Source organism: Eutrema salsugineum, unplaced genomic scaffold (assembly GCF_000478725.1).
Source record: "Eutrema salsugineum unplaced genomic scaffold, Eutsalg1_0 scaffold_1, whole genome shotgun sequence".
In the NCBI taxonomy this organism is placed as follows: Eukaryota; Viridiplantae; Streptophyta; class Magnoliopsida; order Brassicales; family Brassicaceae; genus Eutrema; species Eutrema salsugineum.
The window spans coordinates 17,977,856-18,001,452 of record NW_006256909.1 but is presented as its reverse complement, the minus strand read 5'-3'; the positions used below and the strand labels follow the sequence as shown (position 1 = coordinate 18,001,452).

Below are 23,597 nucleotides of genomic sequence, written 5' to 3'. Positions count from 1 at the left end.
ACTATATACTATCATTGTTTGGAAACGCTAAATAAGAGTTTATTAGAAAAATCAAAATATCACAAAGTTTACAGAAAGATCTTAGTAGTGTTCAAAGTTAACAAAACACTTGAATTATGAGGGTGTGTGATATCAATATCATTTATAGTGTCAAAATAATTATTCTATTATTTTTTAAATAATAGATAATTAATAATAAATAATTATGGGGGTGTGTGATATTTATATAATATTAAATAAATAAAGAATATATATTAATTGTGTGTTAATAAAAGTTGTTTCTCTGTCATTTTCAGTGCTTAAATAGTAGAAAAGTGTCTTTTTTGTAATAAAAACTCAAAAGTATCTGTTTTAGACATTATAAACTTAAAAGTGTCTCAAATGGTAACACATTCGTTATTCCCTTCTCTTCTTCTTTTTCCTCTTTTTTTTGAGAATATTATCTGGAGGGACACTTTTTCTATGTTTTATGTCCAAAATATACTTTTTGCTTTTGTAGCACTTATCTTACTGTTCTCTCATTAGGAATTTATGATTTCACGGTCTATATTTTTATTAAGATCTTGTTTCATAAATACTGAGGATGATTAACGAATATAACAGTTCAGTTTTGAATCTAGGTTATAAGAAGAAAATAGTTCTCTTTGTCCACTTGGGGTGCGTATTTATGCTGTTACGTTCCAGATTTCTCAATTATGCCTATTTTGTATTAACAGCTAAGTCTTTGTTTAGCTTTTTCAGACGCATGAGTATTTGGATGCTTGGTGTGTTTTCTTAGAATGTTGCTTCTCGGATTGTTAGTGTTTCAGTTAAGAATCTCAGATTGTTGATTTTAGTTTGAATGATGTTTGTTATTAATCTGCGCTATAGCGAGAATGATATATTTTTGACCTTTAATTAATTTAAATAATTTTATGGAAATAGTTATTTTGTAAAAACAGTTATTGTTATAAATTTTACGATAATATAATGCATATTTTTGTGAATTTTAAAAAATGAGTTGTTTTGTATATATATTTTTTTGTTTGAATTATAAAAAATGAGTTAATCTATATATGAAGTTTTTATATAAGCGTGTAAAGCAAAATAAGTTGTTTTAAACCCGGTTAGCACTAAACTAAAATATTATTTACGCTAATATACAAAACATTATAATATTATAATCATCAACTCTAATTTGCTTCGTTTAATAATTGTAATTTATAATCTGTTCACAAACTATAAAAATTTAATTTTATCTTTTTAACTATATATAAAAATAATATAATATTCTTTACACTTAGGTTTGATATATAATAAATAAATATACAATAAATTATATTTAATTTAAAAAATATATATAATATTTAGTAGATTGAATATATTACTTATTTTAAAAAACTAATATTTTGAATTTTGAGATTTTTTTGTGGGTATTTAAAAGTTAAAATTATAATCTGTTTATATCGAACTAACCCGTTTACTTAACATGTTTGTATTGGATTAAAATTTAATAATTAATTATAATATTCACCGTTTAATAAATCTCATTTTACCACAAACTTTTGTATTTAAAAATCAAATTTTATATCAAATTTTCAGTAAAATAACTTAAAAAAGTATTTGTGTATATAATCAATCAAATGTAGCAAATTATTGAAAAAAATACTTCACCACTTTTTTAATATCATAACTTTTAATTTTGACTTTTATAATATTTCTAAATTAAAAAATTTATTTTCACGTTTTTTAATTAAATATACTTTATAATATCATTTGAAATAAAAATAATAAAAACCTATCATATTTTTGAATTTAAAAACTAAATAATAAATATACTCTATTAAAATGAGAAACAAAGACTTTCCATATTTTTAGCAATAGAGTTGAAAGACAACTATATTCTTTCCTATTTTAATTGTTTTTTGTTATTTGTAATGGCATATCATGTAATATTTTACAAAATAAAAGTTATTTTCTAAAATGTCTACTCAAATAATAATATAGACTTTTATGTCCAAAATACACTTTTTGCTTTTGGAGTACTTATTTTACTTTACTCCCATTTTTTGATTTTTTTTCTTTATTTCTTTTTATTTTCATTTGTAAAAAAAAAAAATATTAAAACATACGGAACCCACTTAACTTCACTCATTAGCTTCTACACACTAAATCGTATGGGACTCACCTTTACTCATTTACTTCCACACACTAAATCGCACGGAACCCACATATATATATATGCAACTATATGAATAAACATGTAAATATGCATATATATTTATATAGTTACATCTATCTATACTACATTGGATATGCATAAATATCTTTATAGTTGTGTCTATATGTATCCAACTATATGGATACACATGTAAATATACATGTGTATCTATATAGTTATATCCATCTATAATCTATACATATGGAAATACATATATATATATAGTTATGTTTATATGTATGCAATTATATAGATACACATGTAAATATACATGTGTATCTATATAGTTACATCTATCTATACTCTATGCATATGAATATGCATATATATACCTATATAATCGCATAGATATTCATATATTTGTGTCCACGTGTACGCTACTATATAGATACGTATGTGTATGCATATATATCTATATAATTGCATACATATCTATATATTTGTGTTCACGTGTACGCTACTATATGGAGACGTGTGTGTTTATAATTAAACGACAAAATAATATAAGTTAAAAAATATAAAATGGGTATTAAGAAAAAAATTATATCATTTATAGTGTCAAAATAATTATTCTATTATTTTTTAAATATTAGATAAATACACTACAGGAAAACACGTTTTGTGCGACTATATTTTGTGACTCATTATATGGTCGCAAATAAGTGGGACTGTTTTGTACTGTATTTGCGACGAATATACGACTAACACGAAAAAAGAAACAAAATAGTCGCAGTTTAATGACGAAGCAAAAAGGTCCAAAAATAGTCGGTTATATGCGACTGATTAATGACTGATTATTGACGGCAGCAATATGGTCGCAAAAGCGTCGGAAAGTGTGACGATTTACGGACATTTGTTTTAGTCCGAAAAGTTAGTCGTTAAATAGTCACAAATGTTTGTGACTATATTTTAAAGAGTCGCAAAGTAGTGACAACTGTTTTAACTAATGTCCCACATCGGTCAGTTTCTTAAGGAGCATGATTTTTTATGTTTTATATATAATATTGCATGGTTGTTTTGGTGAAATAACTTATGGGCTTAACTTTTGGCTGAGCCCAACATCCAAAAGTTTTTGTGTAAAAAAAATATGGAAATCAAGAGAGTGGATGTATAATAGAATTGATCCACTCACAAATAATATTTCTATTGACTTTTTGGCAGGAGTAGAGCAATTTATGAATTTTGCCAATAGTCAGTCACTAGCGCAAAGCAGTGGAGGTGTACATTTCACTGTCTTTGTGTAAATTGAAAAAATAACAAATTTTTACAAGGAAGTACAATATCTAGGCATTTGCATAGTAGATGATTCATGCCGAGATATTATGTATGGTCCGAACATGGTGAAGATTATGATGTTATTGGTGGAGGATCAAATATTTCTCATTTCGATAATATAGATCATAATATTGGTAATCATCAACCAACAACATATGATGGAGGGAATGTCTATGCTGGGATGGTTAATGATGCATTTCATGGTGCTACACCATTTAATCATAATGAGTATGATCATAATGAACATGATCAAAGTGGATATGATCATGTTCATGAAGAACCTACCTAGGAGGCAAAACGGTTTTACGACATGTTAGATGCTGCAAATACTTCTATATGATGGATGTCGGGAAGGTCATTCAAAGCTATCTTTGGCTGCTCGGTTCATGAACATTAAGGCAGACCATAATCTTGCTGAAAGCTGCATGGACTCATGGTCTGAATTATTTATGGAGTATTTACAAGAGGGTAATCAAGCACCTAATTCATACTACGAGACAGAAACTTTGATGCGAAAAATAGGATTGACGTACAATACATTTGATGTATGTATAGATAGCTGTATGTTTTTCTGGAAACAAGACGAGCCATTGGAGCATTGCAAGTTCTGTGCAAAACATAGATATAAGGCCAGTGAGGGACGCACAAAAATCTCGTTCAGTTGTATGTGGTATTTACCTATTAGTGACAGATTGAAGAGACTATACCAGTCAGAGAAGACTGCATTGTCAATGAGATGGCATGCTGAACATGAATCAGAAGACGGAATAATGTGTCATCCATCTGATGGGGCAGAGTGGAAGAATTTCCAACTTTTGCATCCTTCGTTTGCCAAAGAATCGCGAAACGTATATCTTGGGTTATGTACTGACGGTTTCAATCCTTTTGGTATGTCAAAAAAATGGCCTGTGATCATGACTCCATACAACTTACCGCCAGATATGTGCATGAATACTGAGTATTTGTTTCTCATAATATTGAATTCTAGACCAAATCATCCACGAGCCAGTCTTGATGTTTTCCTACAACCACTGATCGACGAGTTAAAAGAGTTATGGTATAATGGAGTTGAGGCATATGATGTGTCGTTAAATCAAAATTTCAACTTAAAAGCTGTTCTTTTGTGGATTATTAGTGATTTTCCAGCATAAGGTATGTTGTCAGGAGGGACGACTCACAGAAGACTGTCGTGTCCTATCTGTATGGATGATACAAAGGCATTTTATCTTCCAGCTGGCAGGAAGACATTTTGGTTTGACTGTCACAGAAGATTTCTTCCTAATAATCATTCGTTACGGAAGAATAAAACAAACTTTCTTAAGGGGAAGAATGCAGTGAACGACCACCCACCACAATCTTTAACTGGTGAACAGGTTTTACATGAGCGTATAAGGCATATAGAACCACAAAAAAACATCTGATTGCGGTGGCAATGGTCATGAACAAAAGGACTACTATGGGGATTTTCAAAATTGGCATAAAGAAAGCATATTTTGGGAGCTACCGTACTGGATTGATGTCATGCATATCGAGAAGAACTTTTTTGATAACATAATGTATACTGTGATGAATGTTAAAGACAGATCAAAAGACACAGTAAAGTCAAGATTAGATATTGCAAGATTTTGTTCTCGAAAAGAATTGCATGTAGATGATCGAGGGAGAGCACCATTTCCTATTTGGAGATTGACTTCAAAAGCTAAAGAAAGCTTACTACAATGGGTTAAACATGATGTTAGATTCCCTGATGGGTACATAGCTGATTTAGCTAGCTGTGCAGACATCAACGGTGAAAAGTTGTCGGGAATGAAAAGTCACGACGGTCATGTATTTATGGAACGATTGCTTCCATTTGTCTTTGCAGAACTTCTACCACGTAACGTACATCTTGCATTATCAGGTATTTATATAAATCATCAATTATCATTTATATATACATATATATAAGGCATATAAGACATATATAACTTCTGAAGCATCAATAATGTTATAGGGACTAGAGCATTCTTCCGTGACTTAAGTAGTAGATCGTTGGATAACATTGAAGGATAACATTGTCATGATTCTGTGTAATTTGGAAAAAATCTTCCCACTTTCTTTTTTTGACGTGATGGAGCACCTACCAATACACTTACCTTACGAAGCAGAGCTTGGTGGCCTTGTACAATATAGGTGGATGAATCCCTTTGAAAGGTTTTATCACACGTCTAAAAGGCAGAGCGAAGAATAAAAGATATCCAGCAGGATCAATGGTTCAATCATACATAAATGATGGGATTTCGTTTTTCTCTTAACATTACTTTGCCTCGCAAATTTTGATCGTTCGGAGAAGAAGGTCTACTCGGTATGATGAAGGTGAAGTACCTGCATATCCTATACCGGTACCAGATATATTCACTCAAGTAGGTCGTCCAAGTGGCAAAAGTAATGAATTTTGGATAAATGAGAAAGATTATAAATGTGCACATGCATATGTGTTGCGTAATTGTGACTATTTTCAGCCGTTTGAAAGGTATTTCATATAAGATTCAATGAATTCTATTTTTTTTTGTAACCAATATACCAAATTATTTCTTATATATATATATATATATATTGTTTTGCTAAACAGTCACTTGGACGCTCAGATTCATTTTCAATACCCGGAACTCTCTGATGATGAGGTGAGGTCGAAAAGAGATGAAGATTTTCCTATCTGGATTCGCCAATATGTACGTATAAAATCCGTCCACTTGTAGATTGATCATTAAAGAAAATTTAGGATGATTTCATTTTATAATATATCTGCATTCATGTAGGTGAATACTATGAGAAGTCAAGAAAACTTTTCTCATTGGATTCATGAAATAGTGGAAGGTCCGGAAAATAAAGTGAAGTCGTGGCCCATGTATTTCACAAGAGGGTATTTGTTTCACACACGAGATCACAAACTTTCAAAGAAAACAATGAATTATGGGGTATATGTGCGAGGACAAAAATATTCTGAAGCATCAGAAGAGGATGATGATGATTTCTATGGGACTGTGAAAAATATATTCAGCTCGAGTATCCAGGATTTTCGAATTTGAAAATCACACTTTTCTATTGTGAATGGTTTGATCCTACAATTGGGAAAGGCACCCGAATTTGAGAAGGAGGCATTGTTGACGTGTTATCAACAAGGAGATATCAAAATTACGAACCTTTTATTTTAGGTAATTTAATAGTTTATTAGTAGTAAACCAATGTGCAGGATTTCAAGCTGATCAAGTTTTCCTCTTACTCAATGTGCAGGATCTCAAGCTGATCAAGTTTGTTATCTTACATATCCATACATTAAACGACCTCGGCAAATGTGGCTCACAGTTCTCAAAGTAAATCCCAGAAAAGGTATTCAAGAAAAATATAACGAAAAATAACTGGTCATATTATAGCAAACCATTGATAATGGCCACACGGAGACAATTGATGAAATCATTACTGACAAATTAGTAGAGGGAAACCATCGTTCTGAAGAAATCGATGTTGAGATCGAGGACGCAGAAGCAGAGGACGAATTTATTTGTAATTTATCATCTTTAGATGATGAAGATGAAGAATTTGAATAATACTTTCATCAGGTCTTTGTATCTCCAATTGGATTTAGTTAATGTGTGTTTAGAAATTAATGTGTGTTAAAAATATTGATGTGTATTTAAATTTCAGAAATTGATGTGTGTTAAGAAATTTATTAGATATAAGTTTATATATTAAATACTTTAGTTAACAAAATCATTGATTAACACGATGCCAATTTGGTTACGTGCACTGGAAATGTATAAAAATGTCATGGGTTCGAAATGCTTAAAAACCGATTTTCATTATTTTACCGGATATACGATTATATATCAAATACTTTATGGAAAAAAACAATTGATGATTAGAATGGCAACTTGGTTACGTGATTTGGGAATGGATAAAAGGTCATGGGTTCGATACGCCCAGGTCCGAGTTTTCTCTAAATATTATATGAGTCTTTATACAATGAATCTTTAGACTGGAGGTTAAAAATGAAATCCTAAACTTTAAAAATTTTGTTTACCAATTGTCATTGTTGGGGTCGGTTTTCACCCCAAGTAGATAAACCACCTCAGAATGGCTAAGTATGGAAGAAAGATAAGTGGGAGAGCCGTGGTCGCCAAGCGGGAGAGCCGTGGTCGCCAAGCGGGAGAGCCGTGGTCGCCAAGCGGGAGAGCCGTTCTCACCATGACAAGTGGAGAGCCGTTCTCACCAAGACAAATGGGAGAGCCGTGCAGATAGGCCAGTAAGGAGAGCCGTGAAAGAAGACAGGTTGACCGAGCCACATCAAAAGAAATGGGCCGAGCCCCACTTCAACACGTTTGGGCCGAGACGTGTATCGGTGCGGTGGGCTAGATCATGTCCCCATGGCAAGTGGGTTGAGCCGTGAAGAAGGCTAGATGGGCCGAGCCGTAAAGAAGCTTGGACGGGCCGAACCAAAGCCTTGAAAGATGAAGCCCATGGAAAACCCTAGGCGAGATGCAAAGGCGGTCAGCCGCACGAGGCGATAAGGAAATATTCCGAAAATCTCGCCCGAGATTTTCGGCTAGGCGGTTTAGAAAGTTAGTATAAATATATGATGTATGCAATTCATTCCGCCAACTTTGGCAATCCTAAGCAATAAGGACTAAACACTTTACAGCAATAAAAATCCTCTTTTGATCTTACTGATCTTGCGATTACCCTAGAAGTTTCAGATCCCTTAGTTTCTCTTCACAAATTCTTGGTTGTGTGAGTTTTGGCTCACACAATTTGGCGCCGTCTGAGGGGAATCGAAACTTTCTTACTCTAAATCAACGAGACTTTAAGATCCGAAGAACATGGCGAGCAACACCCCCGACGACAACAACAACAACAACACCGGTAACGGCGTGGAGAAGGACGCTCCGACATCGGGCACGACGATGGCAACGATCGAAACCCAGGAAGAGATGCGAAACATGATGGTTGCGTTGATGAAGAAAATCGACGAACAGAATAAAAGAAACGAGGCGATTACAGAGAGGCTCGACGCGATGGCGGCTGAGCGACTGCACCCAACTTGGAGAGCCGGAATTCCCGACCCGATGGATGGAATCCGGAGACGCTTTGATTTCTCGACACCTGCAGAAGCCTCAGGGAGCGGCGCGAGAAACCCCTCCGCCGAAACTCGAGGCGACGAGCCGGCGAAGAAGGAAACGATGCGATCGACGTAGACGCCCAGCAGAACGACGAGACCATGAATCCGCAACAAACTGGCTCGGCTCGCCGAATTAGTCAAGAAGAACTCGTCTCGGCACTGAACGGCATCCGGACTGACGAAGTCTCCGATCCGACCCGCGGCGATAACCCAACCGAGGTGGAAGAAAATCTCCAATGGATCGAGCAGGCAGAACGCGAAGACGAGCCGAGGCGAGAGGAGCGGGAGCAACCCCCCCCCCCCAATCAAAGGGAATGACTCACACACAAACTCTCGAGCTCAAAGAGCTGCGAGCCTCTATGGCTCGGACAGTGGCTGAAATACGCGCAATGAAATCTCAAGTGCACAACGCGACAAGTGCTGCGCCCGAAATCGATCGAATGCTTGAAGAAACTCAAAGAACCCCGTTCACTGCAAGAATCACGGAGGCCAGGATTCTCGAGCTGGGGAAGGTGAGAATCCCGTTCTACGAAGGAACAACCGACCCAAAAGCACACATCACCGCGTTTCGAATAGCGATGGGACGAGCCTTCACAAAGAACGCCGCTAAACTCACCGAACGCGAAGTAGATGCCGGATACTGCCTGCTCTTCGTGGAGCATCTCAAGGGAGCCGCGCTCGAATGGTTTTCGAGGCAGGAGCGCAATTCTATCGGCATTTTTCAACAGCTCTCCGCTTTGTTTCGTAAACAATACTCGATGTTTATGGACAGAGGAACATCTGATGCCGACCTGTGGACACTATCCCAAGGATCGAACGAGCCGCTTCGGGATTACATGGCAAGGTTCAAGGCAGTCGTATCCAAAATAGAAGGGATAAGCGACAAGGCTGCACTCGAGGCTCTAAAACGATCTTTGTGGTACAAGTCTGAGTTTCGACGGGAGATGGCTCTCAACACGCCGCAAACAATCCAAGACGCTTTGCACCGATCATCAGACTTCGTCGTAAACGAGGAGGAAATGAAAAACTTGGACGAGCAGTACGAAGCAACGAAAGCGGCAATCCGAAGTTCAATTTTGCCGCGCCCCGCGAAGAAGGGCAACCCATCAAGCAACACAACAACGCAGAGCTCGGATGAACCTAGAAGCGGAGGCGCCCATAATTACCAGGTAGGCACCGGACGCGGAAGAGGAGAGCCGCACAACAACACTTGGGTGAGAAAGTCTGCCAACTACGACGAGAAGGCTTTCTGCGAGTATCACCAGACCTACGGGCATTCAACGGCTCAATGCCGAACTTTAGGAGCAAAGCTCGCAGCAAAGATGGCAGCAGGAGAGCTCCAAAACGCGGTTAGCATCAAAGATCTCGTCCCTAACGAACAATAAGAGAGAGCCGAGCCGAGCGGCACGGCGGAACCCGCGAATCCTCCCCGACGAGTCGATAACCCCAAGCGTGACAGGAGAGGCAAACCTGAAGAGCGATCCGAGCCGAGGCAAAGGATCAATATGATCATGGGTGGATCCCAATACTACCAAGATACCGTATCCTCCATCAAAAACTATCAGCGCCGAGCCAAAGCGAAGGAGAATTGGACAGAACCAACCGACATCCCAAACATAGTGATCTCCTTCGCCGAGGAGGAAACGGCAGGAATCGATCGACCTCATAACGATCCGTTGGTGATTGAGTTAACGATCAGGGATCATGACGTAGCAAGGGTGCTCATCAATACTGGAAGCTCGGTGAACGTCATCTTCAGGGAAACACTCAGAAGAATGGGAATCGACCTCTCCGAGGTTGAAGCAATCCCCAAACCTCTAACCGGATTTTCAGGAGAAACGACGATGACTATGGGAACGATCAGGCTTCCTGTGGTAGCTGGCGGAGTCACTAAGATCGTCGAATTCTGCGTCACCGATCACCCAGCAATATACAATGTGATCATGGGAACTCCGTGGATCAACGGGATGAGGGCGGTACCCTCTACCTATCATCTCTGCCTCAAATTTCCAACCCCAGCAGGTGTTAAAACGATCTGGGGGAGTCAAAAGGAGTCACAAATGTGCTGCCTAGCCGAGCATAAGCTAAGGAACCCTGTCATCAACGCACGAGCAGACATCGACCGCAAAAAGATGAAGACAGACCGAGAGCCCGCGAACGAGCTCTCGAAACTCTTATAGCAATTACAGATCACGGAGAGCCGCGAAACACGCGTTGAGCCAGTATGCGACGCAGTGGACTCGGTATGTATAGATGAGGCGCGCCCAGAGCGATGCGTCGAAATAGGAACAAAACTGGAAGAGCCTCTGAGAAGCGAACTCCTTTCCCTCCTCAAGGAAAACATCAACACTTTCGCCTAGACAGCAGAAGATATGCCAGGCATAAGCATCGACGTGACCTGTCACGAGCTGAATGTGGATCCGACCTTTAAACCAGTGAAGCAGAAAAGAAGGAAGCTCGGCCCCGAACGAGCTAAAGCAGTTAACGACGAAGTTGAAAGGTTACTCAAAGTAGGATCAATCGCCGAGGCCAAATATCCGGACTGGCTCGCAAATCCGGTGGTCGTGAAGAAGAAGAACGGTAAGTGGCGAGTATGTGTGGATTTTACCGACCTCAACAAGGCGTGCCCAAAAGACAGCTTTCCCTTGCCACACATAGACCGGCTCGTCGAAGCCACTGCAGGGAATAGACTGTTAACGTTTATGGACGCGTTCTCCGGCTACAATCAGATCCTAATGCATCCTGACGATCGAGAAAAACCGGCATTCATAACTGATCACGGGATATACTGCTACAAAGTCATGCCGTTCGGGCTCAAGAACGCAGGAGCAACGTATCAACGGCTCGTCAATAAAATGTTCGCAGCTCAGCTCGGAAAAACTATGGAAGTATACATCGATGACATGTTAGTCAAATACTCAAGGAGGAAGACCACGTCGCGCATTTACGGGAATGCTTCGAACAATTGAACAAGCACAACATGAAACTAAACCCGGCAAAGTGCAGGTTCGCGGTCACCTCGGGAGAATTCCTCGGCTATCTGGTAACTCACCGAGGCATAGAAGCAAATCCCAAGCAAATCAAAGCTTTAATTGAGATGCCCTCTCCAAGGACGAAGCGCAAAGTGCAGAGGCTCACAGGAAGAGTCGCCGCGCTAAACAGGTTTATTTCCCGTTCCACAGACAAATGCCTGCCCTTCTACGACACCCTCCGAGGAAACAAAAAATTTGAGTGGGACGAATGATGCGAGACGGCTTTCCAGGAATTGAAGAATTATCTGACGAGCCCACCAATCTTAGCAAAACCAGTCGAAGGAGAGCCACTCTTCCTCTACATCGCAGTGTCTGATACAGCTGTAAGCGGAGTGCTTATCAGAGAAGAACGATCCGAGCAAAAGCCCATTTTCTACATCAGCCAGACATTAACCAACGCCGAGACTCGCTACCCCCAGATCGAGAAGGTTGCCCTAGCCGTCGTAGTCTCGGCTCGGAAACTGCGCCCGTACTTTCAATCACATTCGATTGTTGTGCTCGCTACGCTTCCACTGCACTCGATCCTACACAGCCCTAGCCAATCCGGTCGGCTTGCCAAGTGGGCCATAGAGCTAAGCAAAAACGACATCGAGTATCGGAACAGGTCGTCTGCAAAGTCACAGGTGCTCGCAGATTTCCTCATTGAACTTCCCGTCGAAGCAACTTTGTAAGGACCTTCCCAATTTGCTCCGAGCTTTCCTGCGTTCTTCTCGGCAGTATTTTGGAAGACCTTCCGGAGAACGAGCTCCCCTGCTTTGAATCTTCGGCTACGAACGTTTTTGTTGTAGTATCGCGCCGTTGCTTGTTGATAGTTCTGTATTCGAATTAAGTCTTGGTCGCGCTTTTCGTTGATTAGGTCGAGCTCATCAAGCATCATTAAGTGGTTCAAGCCCTCCTGTCCTGGTAGAAGTCTTCGTCGAATACCTGGGAAATCCACCTCGGCGGGAATTACGCACTCCGATCCGTAGACTAGAGCGAATGGAGTTTCCCCGGTGGCTCGGCGCGGAGTTGTTCGATGAGACCAAAGGACTCCTTCGAGTTCGTCTGCCCACAGTCCCTTCTTGGCTTCGAGCCTCTTTTTCAGACCGTCGAGGATCGTCTTGTTGGCTGCTTCGGCTTGTCCGTTCCCTTGAGGGTATCTTGGCGTAGATTTGCTCAGGCGGATTTTCCACTTCTCGCAGAAGGCTTCGAAGCGTGTTGAGATGAACTGGGATCCGTTGTCGGTGACTATCTCGTAGGGGACCCCGTGTCGGCAGATGATATTTTTCCAGACGAAGTGTTCGACTTGAAAATCTTTTATGCTTGCGTAGGAATCGGCTTTGACCCATTTGGAAAAGTAATCCGTGAGGACGAGCAGGAAACGCCTCTGCTTTGAGCAATGTAGAGGTCCGACGATGTCCATCGACCATCTCATGAATGGATAAGGTGATGAAATTGACGTGAGCAACTCGGTGGGTTGATGAATTGTTGGAGCGTGCCGCTGACACTTCTCGCACTTCGCTGTAAATTTCTCGCAGTCCTTTACCATCGTGGGCCAGAAGTAGCCGTGCCGTTTAATCTTGATAGCGAGCGACCTTCCGCTGGAATGGTTCCCTCACGCGCCGCTGTGCACCTCGTGCATGATCTTTCTTGCCTCCGGTCCTTCGACGCATGTCATGAGAGGCCCTGAAAATCTCCACTTAAACACCTCGCCATCGACGAGGACATACCGCGCGGCGTGAGCTTTTAGTTTGTGGGCTTCCCATTTGTCGGTTGGCATCTCTCCATCGGCGATATACATTCGGATAGCTCCGAGCCATTCCTTGTCGCAGCCGTACTCCGGCTCAGCCGGCGAGGTGTCTTTGTCCATAGGAACGGCTTCGTCGTCCTCTGGTTCTTGTTCAAGAGGATTTATCAGCCAAACTTCCACCTCTTCGATGCTAGGATGTTCGATGAATTCGACGGGATCGTTCGCCGGAGGTCTGGGTCCGAGGTCGAAGCGAGTGCAGCCAATGCGTCGGCCGAGGTGTTTTCTCCTCGGGGGATACGAGTGAGTTCGAACTCATCGGATTCCTATTCCCGAGCCGTGTTTAGACGACGAGCCGTCGACGTGCAGCGTCCACACTTCGTCTAGTGTTGGCTCGTACATTTTCCTCTTCATTCCTCTCCATGACTCCACCAAACATAATTACCTCATCCTCGGATGGTTGCAATATACTCTCGATGACCCTAGTGTTACCCAGTGTTTCATAGAGTTCCGACAAAGGAAAACCTTTTAGGGTGAATGGTTGAAACTTCTGCCTGCACATCCGGGGACAATCCATCTCTGCTCCTCTAACATCTTCTCTGTATTTGTTCTCCAGACATGGGATAGCCTCAAAAGCTAGCAACTACACATAAACCCAACAAATTACACTTAAGCTCATAATATTACATACTTAAAAATTCTTTATAATGTGACCTACCTCCAAGGGAGTAACAAAGCTTGGAAATGTCCATGCATCTGTTTCGACGACCTCTTTGAAATGCCTCATTGTGTGCTCAGTCTCCTTCATATTTACATCGAATGAATACCTACCTCAAGGAAACCTTTTACAAGCCTCAAGATCATCCACAATCCTCAGGAATAAGGGGTCAACAGATGGTGCTCCCTTAACCGTTTTTCGTTTTCCCACTAATTATAGACGATAATTAGTGGGAAAACGAAGTAGGCGACACACATCTTCAACCAATCAGGATGATCTAGCCCTCACATCGACTCTAGCTTTTTCTCAACAGCAGCAAGGGAGGGGACGGTTTCCTTGAAATATCTATTCTTAAACGAAGAACTTTCTATGCTCTCATAGTCCTCTGGGTACGGTAGACAGTTTAATCCACACAAAAGGGTATGCTCTCTAAGGGAATAGCGAATTGGTACGCCATTCACTACAAACCAAGCTTCCCTCTTCTTATTTGTGTTTGCTGTCCGAAGAAGAAGCAACCACATTCCGATCATCTTGTGTGTTGTGTCCTCATGCATGGCCCTATGCATGTGCCAAAAGTGCTTGAACTGTGGGTGTTCAGTAAACCATATCAGCTCCTGGGGTTCAAAGTTTAGGGACTCCGATTTCGCAACAGCTTTGGATATAACATCTTGTTCCCAGCTTTATTGCATTATGATACTGACTGGGCTCAAAGAACATTCTCACGGGTGGCAATGGCTGGTTCTCCTCCTCCTTAGCCTCAGTTTCCGTATTTTCAGTAATGTTCTGCCACAACACTATCTGATTATTACCCGTCTCTGAATCGGCAACTCCTTCTACCATTTTCTCCTGTGACGATTCGGAATCTGAGTACAGTTCTTGTCTAGCATATCTAACACTCTTTCGATACCATCCATGACTCCTATTTTGTAATTACCAACCGAATAGAGAACATATAAATCGAATTTTGGATTCTACACAAAATCGAGTTAAAATCTACAAAGTAATCTAAATAGAAATTAAAAATCAGAGGACAAATCAGAGGACGAAGACGAACGAACCTGATTAGCGTTGACTCGTAGTTGTCCCACAAATACTAGACGAAGACGACGACGAGAGGACGATTTAGAAATTTGAAATTTTTTTTTAAAAAAAAATTTACAAGTATTGACTTACCACAATTTTGACCGAAGACCCAATTTTTTTGGATTCAACCCGATATGATAGTCCGGGTATGGATCTTCGTGGTTGGGTTCTTAAATATGAAATTTTACTAAGAACTCCAAGTATTTGACCGCTTTTCTTCCTTTTTCTTATTTTAAAATAAATCAAAAATAAATTAAATATTATGACGAGAAAATATGAGAATTTCTTTAATGCGGAAGGAGTATGCGAGATTATTCTTCAAAAATCTCTGAACAGAGATTATTAGCTATTGTCTTAATAAACTCAAGTAAATAGCAGTAAAAGTACATGATGTGATGTGGAGACTAGCAAATTTGCCTATTCCAAGTATCCTCTGCCCTTCTCCTTCCTGTGAAGAAAACATCCGAAGCTTGATTGATTTGCAGGGTGATCGTACTCTTTCAGAAGAACAAAGCCTTAATCCTCTTTGGCTCTTGTGGCACATTTGGAAATCCAGGAATAATCTTGTTTTTAACAAGCAGATCCCCCGTCCATCTCAAGAGGTTTTATTTGCAATTTCAGAAGTCAAACAATGGGTACAAGCAACTAAAGAGTGTTCTCTTAACACTAACCGCTCTATTCCTTCTTCTTCTCGAGATAAGTCATGGTCTCGTCCCATTCCAGATTTTTTTAAATGTAATTTTGATGCGGTTTATAATATTACATCTAGACAAGCCTCAAGTGGATGGATCATAAGAGATGATAAAGGCATAGCAAAATACTGGGGATCTATGGCGTTAGGGGATACAAACTCTGCACTGGAAGCTGAAGGAAAATCCCTCTTAGCAGCTCTGCAGGTATCGTTTATGATGGGATATATCAGCACATTATTTTTGAAGGGGATTGCAGGTCTCTTATTCAAAACTTGAAAGGGGAAGACAAAGATTTTGGGATCCATAATCTGTGCAAGGACATCTGGAATTGGGCTATGAAATTTAGAAGTGTCGACTTCAAGTTTGTTCATAGACACTGTAATGAAGCGGCTCATCAGTTAGCTAAAAATAGGAGTCCTACACTTGACTTTTTTTCAAATTGTTGTAATCCTCCATTATGGCTAACTACTTATCTACATAAGGACTATATATCCTCGATACCTTCCTAATTTAATATAAATGTATTTCAGTCGAAAAAAAAAAAGCAGTAAAAGTACATATTTTACTAATTTATTAAATATAAAAAAGATGGGCCTCCATTTTTGGAATTGCTAAGGGAAATCTAACGCAAATGCCTTATTTTTTTTTCATTGGACACGGCCTTACAAAGAAGGCTCTATGAAAGAATTTCATATTTTTTATGCCTAATTAGGTCTGTGATGCTTTTGCTTTCAAAGACAACGTGGAAGAGTATGTTATGGGAAATAGAAAATTAACAGAAAAATCAGCCAAATCGTCTATGAACTTCAGAGTTTCTCACTCTTCATATAAATCATTTCTATTATTAAAAAGAGATATACATTTAAAAAATCGCAGAAAATATTTTAATTATCCAAACACTCTCAAAGTTTTTTTTTTAATTATTTTATAAAACAGTTTTAACAGCATTAAATTTTCTTGAAATATTAATTAAAAATACATTTATTTTATATTTAATTCAATTCCAAATATATATATATATATATATATATTAATTTAGATTATTACGATTTTTTATATATCTATACTATTATCTTAGGTTTACTTAAATTTCCTAAAATATAGGTTATGTACTTAATAAAAAATCAGTTATAAATGTATCTCTACAAAAATAATAAACTGAAAATTAATTTAGATATAATTTAAATATAAACTTTAAATAATATTTTTATAATAATGCATATGATAAATAAACTATATTGTCATATAATTTATCATATTAAAATCTTATTTTTGAATTTTTTAAATAAGAATTAGAAACTAATTAAAAATTATAAATTTTATCATTATTATATATTTACAAAGATAAACAAAATATTAATTAAAAATTAAAATATATAAATTTTAATAATATTTTCATAATAACATAGAGGATAAACGAATATGGTATTGTATTTTTATTATATTCAATTATTTTAAAAATGTAATATCAAAATTAGTAAGTATCCTATATATTAAATGAGAATGTAGTTTAATGAAAAAATCTGATTTGTTATAATTTAATTGGCTTAGAAAAGCTCTCTTGTCAACGTCAATGATGACGTTTATTCCACGTCAAATGTGACATGGCAAGAGTGCTAGCTCTGCACAATTTCATTGGATGCTGATGCTGATGTGTAATTTCTTTCCAAGTTTTTCTGATTTCAAAAAAAAAGAAAAAAAAAAATCAGAACGGATAAACACGCGGATCTTTATGCCCGACCCGACCCAATTATCTGTATTTTAAAAACACCATTTGGCCTTATACTTCATACAAGCCCATATATAAAATTTTTGAAATTATGGTTTTTAAAAACTTTTCCGCGTAAGAAAATAGAAATTTTTCCCAAAATGGAAGATTACATTAACTATTAGCAGGATTTACCGGAGTTAATGTAACAAAATATACAGAAATCTTAATTTTTCAAAAAGAAACAAGAATTTATGTTATATTTTAATACTATACATCAATTTTGGTAATTAAATCAATTTGAATATATTGATTCTTAAATAATTCCGCAACAATACATACTTCTACGCACATTCCGAATATCCATATTCTTCATTTCATTCTCTTTTTCAAAATAATTTCAATCCCGCTTAACATCAATTTTAAAATGTTCTCATTGACTTCCTCTCCCTATATATACCACCTATCGTAAACCCTAAAACTCTACCATTCTCATTCACTAAAATGGCTTTAGTCCGCAGACGTTCGGCTGCTATAGTTCCATTTTCCAAATTAGATCAATCAAGTAAAATTCAGAAAGTTAGAGCTACTATATTTTCAATTTGGAAAGTCAAAAATAAGCAGTCTAGCTTTGTTATAGAAATGGTATTGGTTGACGAAGAGGTTTGTATGCGATCTTATGTATTTTTTAATTATTATTTTAAGTAATCTATAGATTATATAATAATACTATTTATGTGTGATTTACAGGGCACTAAGATTCACGCTACTCTTAATGAAAAATTGATCGCAAAACATAAAGGCATCCTTATAGAAGGAAAATCACTTTCTATTAATTGCTTCATAATTAAAGAATACTATGGTGATTTTAGGACGACTCCATTACTATACAAGATCGCTTTGTGCAGGACAACCCGTGCTAAGGAGATTAATGATTTTCCATCAGATTTGCCAGAGAAATATTTGTCTGATTTCAAGTCAATCAAGGAAGGCAAACTCGACAAAAACGTCCTCATTGGTAGGTCATCATCTTGATTATGAAATTTATATTCTAATGTACATATTTTGATATTTATCATTGTATACAAATATTTTGTCTTGAAGATGTTATTGGACAAATTGTCACCATTGGAAGTATGGAAGTTATAAAAACTAAAGGAAAAAGTGGGATCAGCGAGAAATTGATGATAACACTCCGAAATACCAAGTAAGTAGTTATGATATCATACCAAAATAAACATAACAATATTTTAACAATGAAACGCTAATATGTTTACTGCTGAAGCGATGTCCAACTGAAATGTACACTATAGAGACAATATGCAAAAGCAACTGTTGAGTACACTGACAAATATATGGCTGCTATTGTTGTGTGTGTAATGCGATTTGTCTGTATAAAGGAGTACAAATGTTAGATCACTATATCCCCTATTCATATATACACAGTTTGTAGAGATTGGTGTTGGATTAGTTAGTTAATTATTCTTATTTTATGTTTTTCGAGTATAGGTGACATTTCAATATCAAACGCTTTCAACTCCACCAAAATTTTTGTTTGATCCTGACGTCAAGATCGTGAAAGACTTCAGAAAAAAGTATGTTATGTGACAATTTTAATATCATTTTAACATTTTTTTATTTATATAATTATTTTTACGTTTTTGTAGGTTTCCAAAAACCAATCAAATGATTGTGCATGCTTAACAGAGTTATTTGACTTCTTGGGGTGGTGCTATTGACTACCGTGAAGAATTTTTAGGTGTGAAAAATAGGAGGCGGACGATAGCTGGAATTCGTAATACAAAAATGGTATGAGCTATATATTAAAAATGGTACAAATATATTACATTTAACTATATACATATTAATGGTTTTGTTATAGCCTGCCAAGATTGTAACATGAGTAACGGTCAAAGACGTTGACACTTCAAAGCTGTGGTATTATTGGGCATGCAAACCTTGCAACATCAAAGTTTTAGAGCATGGAATTATGTCTGATGATGAAAATTACGATAAGAGAATTTCTCTTTTCAGTTGCAAAATTGTGGTGATATTTATTCATATGATACCATCGTCGCAAGGTAATACAATGATTTATCCCATAAAGTCAAGAAAACATTACTTATTTCATTAAGACTTTCTTAGGTAAGATATATAGCAGATATAGCAGAATTATTTCATGTAGACTTTCTCTGATTGACTGGCTAAATGTTCGCCTTATTTTATTACATTGATTCGTCACATCATACATTTATTCTGACACTACATTACATGTTTATTCATGTAATGTTTAAATAACTCACTCTTCTATTTCCTTTCAAACTATGTAGGTACTATATTGTATTATTTGTAACTGATGATTCAGACGTCGATGTTCGCTTCCTGATGTTTGATGACACTGCTCAAAGATTGTTAGGTCATTCAGCTGAGTCTATAATGGAACAAAATGATGATGTTATTGTTAAATAATTGTATACATTATGCATTATTTATATTTTCTGAAATAATATTAATCCATTATATATAATGATGCGCAAGATTTACCAAGAGGGCTCCCTGATGGCTTGACAAAGCTCCTAACCATGAGGATGCTTTTCAAAATAACAGTTTCAGAAGAGCATACAAAAGGAAGCCAGTCTCCGTATGTAGTAGAACTATGGTCTCAAGATGTCGACATTTTGACTGAGTGGGATTCTCGATCAGAGGTAATATTTAGGATAAATTTTACAGACTTCTGAAGCTCGCTTATCTGATCATTTAGTTAAATTAAGACGTCAACAATGTACCTATGTCTTCAGCAACCGTTGATGCTTACGAGTTCTGACGAACTTGAGAATCCATCATCTGGATCTTCACTCACTCCTTCATTTAAGAAGCTAATTAAGAGTTCCGACTATTTTGATGAAGGTGAAAGATCTGCTAACAAAAAGCGACCGAAGCAAGAGATCCCAATGAAGTTATGAAGAAGCAAGAAATCGTAATGAACTTATTGCAGAAATGCATTGCTGGTGATTGATTATTGCTTTTGATATTTGTAACCAATTTGTCCAATGGGTGGATAACGTTTGAAGACTATTTGTTATTTTTTGCGATATTTGTGGAACTTTTTGGCGTATTTTTATTTAGTTGTGGAACTTTATTATTGCCCTAGATTTTTTTTTCCTAATTCGATTTTTTGAAACTTTAATTTGTGATTTAAATTTTTTTTTGTTCAACCAACTGTTATAAATTTACACGAGAGTTTCAATTAAGATGACATTAAAACCATAACCGTTTTACTCCATCACATAGAAAACTATTCATTTTCTTATTCTCTTTCATCTTCAATCTTAACAAAAAAAATAAATTAAAGAATGTCTCATTGTGAAAGACTTTCCGATCTTCAGAAGGCAAACGGCAGATATCGTATTTGTGTACAAATACTAAGAGATTATTATGATTATACTCTTTTCGATCGATCTAATCGGATGTTAGTTCTTGCGGATGAATTTGTAAGTTTTGGAGGTTTGAAAAGATTTACCGTATATATGTTTTAGGAATGTTTTTCTAAATTATTTATTTTTATAAACCGTGTAGGGCAATTGCATCCTGTCTACTATTCAATATGATATAATGGACAAATTTGAGTATGAATTGGTTGAAGGAGATTGGGTTTTTCTTGGTAATTTTGAAGTTACTGACAGAGTGATTCGTCCAAGTATATCATCAAACAACTATCATATACATTTCCTCGAGGATAAAACCGATCCGAAGTTTTCAAGAGGAATATACTCTTTTTGTGCATTCATGAATATTTTATATAGATTTATTCATACAGATAGATATCTTGGTATGTTTTTACAACTTTTTATTTTAAACTGTTTATCTAAGGAACTCCAACATGTATTTAAAGGCAGTCATTTATTGTTGCAATTGATCTTCTCGGTGTTGTCACATTTGTTCAGAAACTTCAGTTAGGAGTTCCTAGGTCCGATACCTCGGACACACCCACGCAACGTCCACTTATTCATTTTAAAATTCAAGATTTCAGGTCTGTACAACTTATTCTGAGAAAATCTGTTATGTGTATATTGTTTATAAATTTTAAATTATATTAATAATGTTCTAAATGATTTGAATATACAGTGGAAAATCTTTAAAATGTATTTTTTCGGATAACTTGGCAAGGAAATTTGAAGATCTTTAGAGGAATCGTGAAAGGTCTTCTAGGCATATTATTTTATTGCGATTTTTCTCTTTCACTAGATGGAGAGGTAACTATCTACCTCATTATTTGATACTTTTAATTAATTACAAGTTTTACATATATATTTTTCCATATAGTGAGTATGTCTATGTATTTAGATGAATGGATAGCTGAATCGGAAAGATTCATATCTGATATTCTCGAGGATCCTCCTACCCCAGAAGTGAAAAGTGCAAGGTTGATGTATGTTTATTCTATCTTTGATATTCTATCCTTTATTTTAATATTTATAAATATATATGTATAATGATAAAAAATTATAATATTATTTCAGGCTTGCATCTTCAAATGATTTTCCTCCGGTCCATGATGAATATGAAGACCAGTCTCAGTAAAATAGATTGTTGTTTCTTATTTCTTATTTTTATAGTGTTAAACTTGACTTCTATATTATTCTGATTGAGATAACTTATCCAATAACAATATATATATATATATTTATATATATATTAAAACAATTTAATTTTATTGGGTGTATTGTCGAGAATCGTACTCTATTTGTTTTCAACAAAAAATAACTATGATATTCAAAATTTGGATGGTTCGTGATTTGTGTCTGTATTAAAAAATAGAGTACATAAATTCCGGTATTGTACTCTCATTAATTATTTGTAATTAATAAAATGAAGTAATCGACTTAATTAAAAAGAAGTAGTCAGTACAAGATATGACATTTTCTACCATCTTTACATATTTTACTATATATATTTAATCAATATAAAAGTCAAATATACCTATGAATCGAATGTAACCATTTTGGTTTATTCGTAAGTCACTTAGTGCAATAAATATCAAAGGTTGCTATTTATTCTAATTTTACAAAACGACACAACCTTTCAAACCCTATACTTGCTTTGCTATACATATAAAGGACCAAATAAAAAAAATTCTCGCCATCTTAACTAAAAAGAAACCTAAAGTTCCAGAAAACAACAACTTTCCTCAAACATGTCTCGCTATTGTACCTTTGAGAATCTTTCTTCCACAAAATCTGACTCCAGAATTCTTATAAAAGTTCTACGAGTTTTGGAACAATTCAATTCAAAAAATTCTTATAAAACCCTATACTTGCTTTGATATACATATAAAGGACCAAGTAAAAAAACTTCTCGCCATCTTAACTAAAAACAAACCTAAAGTCCCAGAAAACAACCACTTTCCTCAAACATGCCTTGCTATTGTACCCTTGAGAATCTTTCTCCCACAAAATCCGACTTCAGAATTCTTATAAAAGTTCTACGAGTTTGGGAACAATTCAACTACCGTAATCAACGCCAGGAATTGCATCTTATCCTCGGTGACAAAAATGTAAGTTCATCTTTTGAAGTTTTTTTATTTTGTTGCATGTTATGAACATTTAAACACATGAATCTCTGAAATGATTATTTGGTTCATGAATTTAGGGCTAAAATAGGGGCAACGATAGATCAGAATCTTATTTCTTCCCTCGGTCCAAAGTTTAAAGAAGGAGAATGGAATTATGTCAGATTCTTCAACGTTGTCAATGCGTTCGGGTCTTTCAGAAATACTATAAACTACCACTTCATCAACATGAACGCCGATACTGTTGTAGACAAGACCTTTCAAGTCAATCCTAAGCATATGATGGATTTTATGCTATTTGATGCCATTATCCGAGAGAATTTTCCTACTGAATACTCTATCGGTTAGGCTTCTCACCTTTATTCAATTTAATAAATAGGGTTATAAATATTGTGTAATGAAAATATTTTTTTGTAGACTTGATCGGCGTAATCATTTA

General features: G+C 36.6%; 1 protein-coding gene across 1 annotated transcript; it reads left to right on the top strand.

The window, feature by feature from the left end:
• Positions 1 to 8,944: 8,944 nt before the first annotated feature.
• On the top strand, positions 8,945 to 10,015 carry LOC112082110. The gene is made up of 2 exons (XM_024149210.1): positions 8,945 to 9,469; positions 9,557 to 10,015. The coding sequence occupies exons 1-2, from the start codon at positions 8,945 to 8,947 to the stop codon at positions 10,013 to 10,015; spliced, it is 984 nt and encodes a 327-aa protein (XP_024004978.1).
• The last annotated feature ends 13,582 nt before the right edge of the window (positions 10,016 to 23,597 follow it).

What these genes read in the sequence shown, in the direction of transcription:
- LOC112082110 (XM_024149210.1), top strand. Translation starts at nt 8,945, where the DNA reads ATGACTCACACACAAACTCTCGAGCTCAAAGAGCTGCGAGCCTCTATG. An exon ending in AGCCGCTTCGGGATTACATG is followed by an intron (nt 9,470 to 9,556) that starts GCAAGGTTCAAG and finishes TTGTGGTACAAG; the next exon opens with TCTGAGTTTCGACGGGAGAT.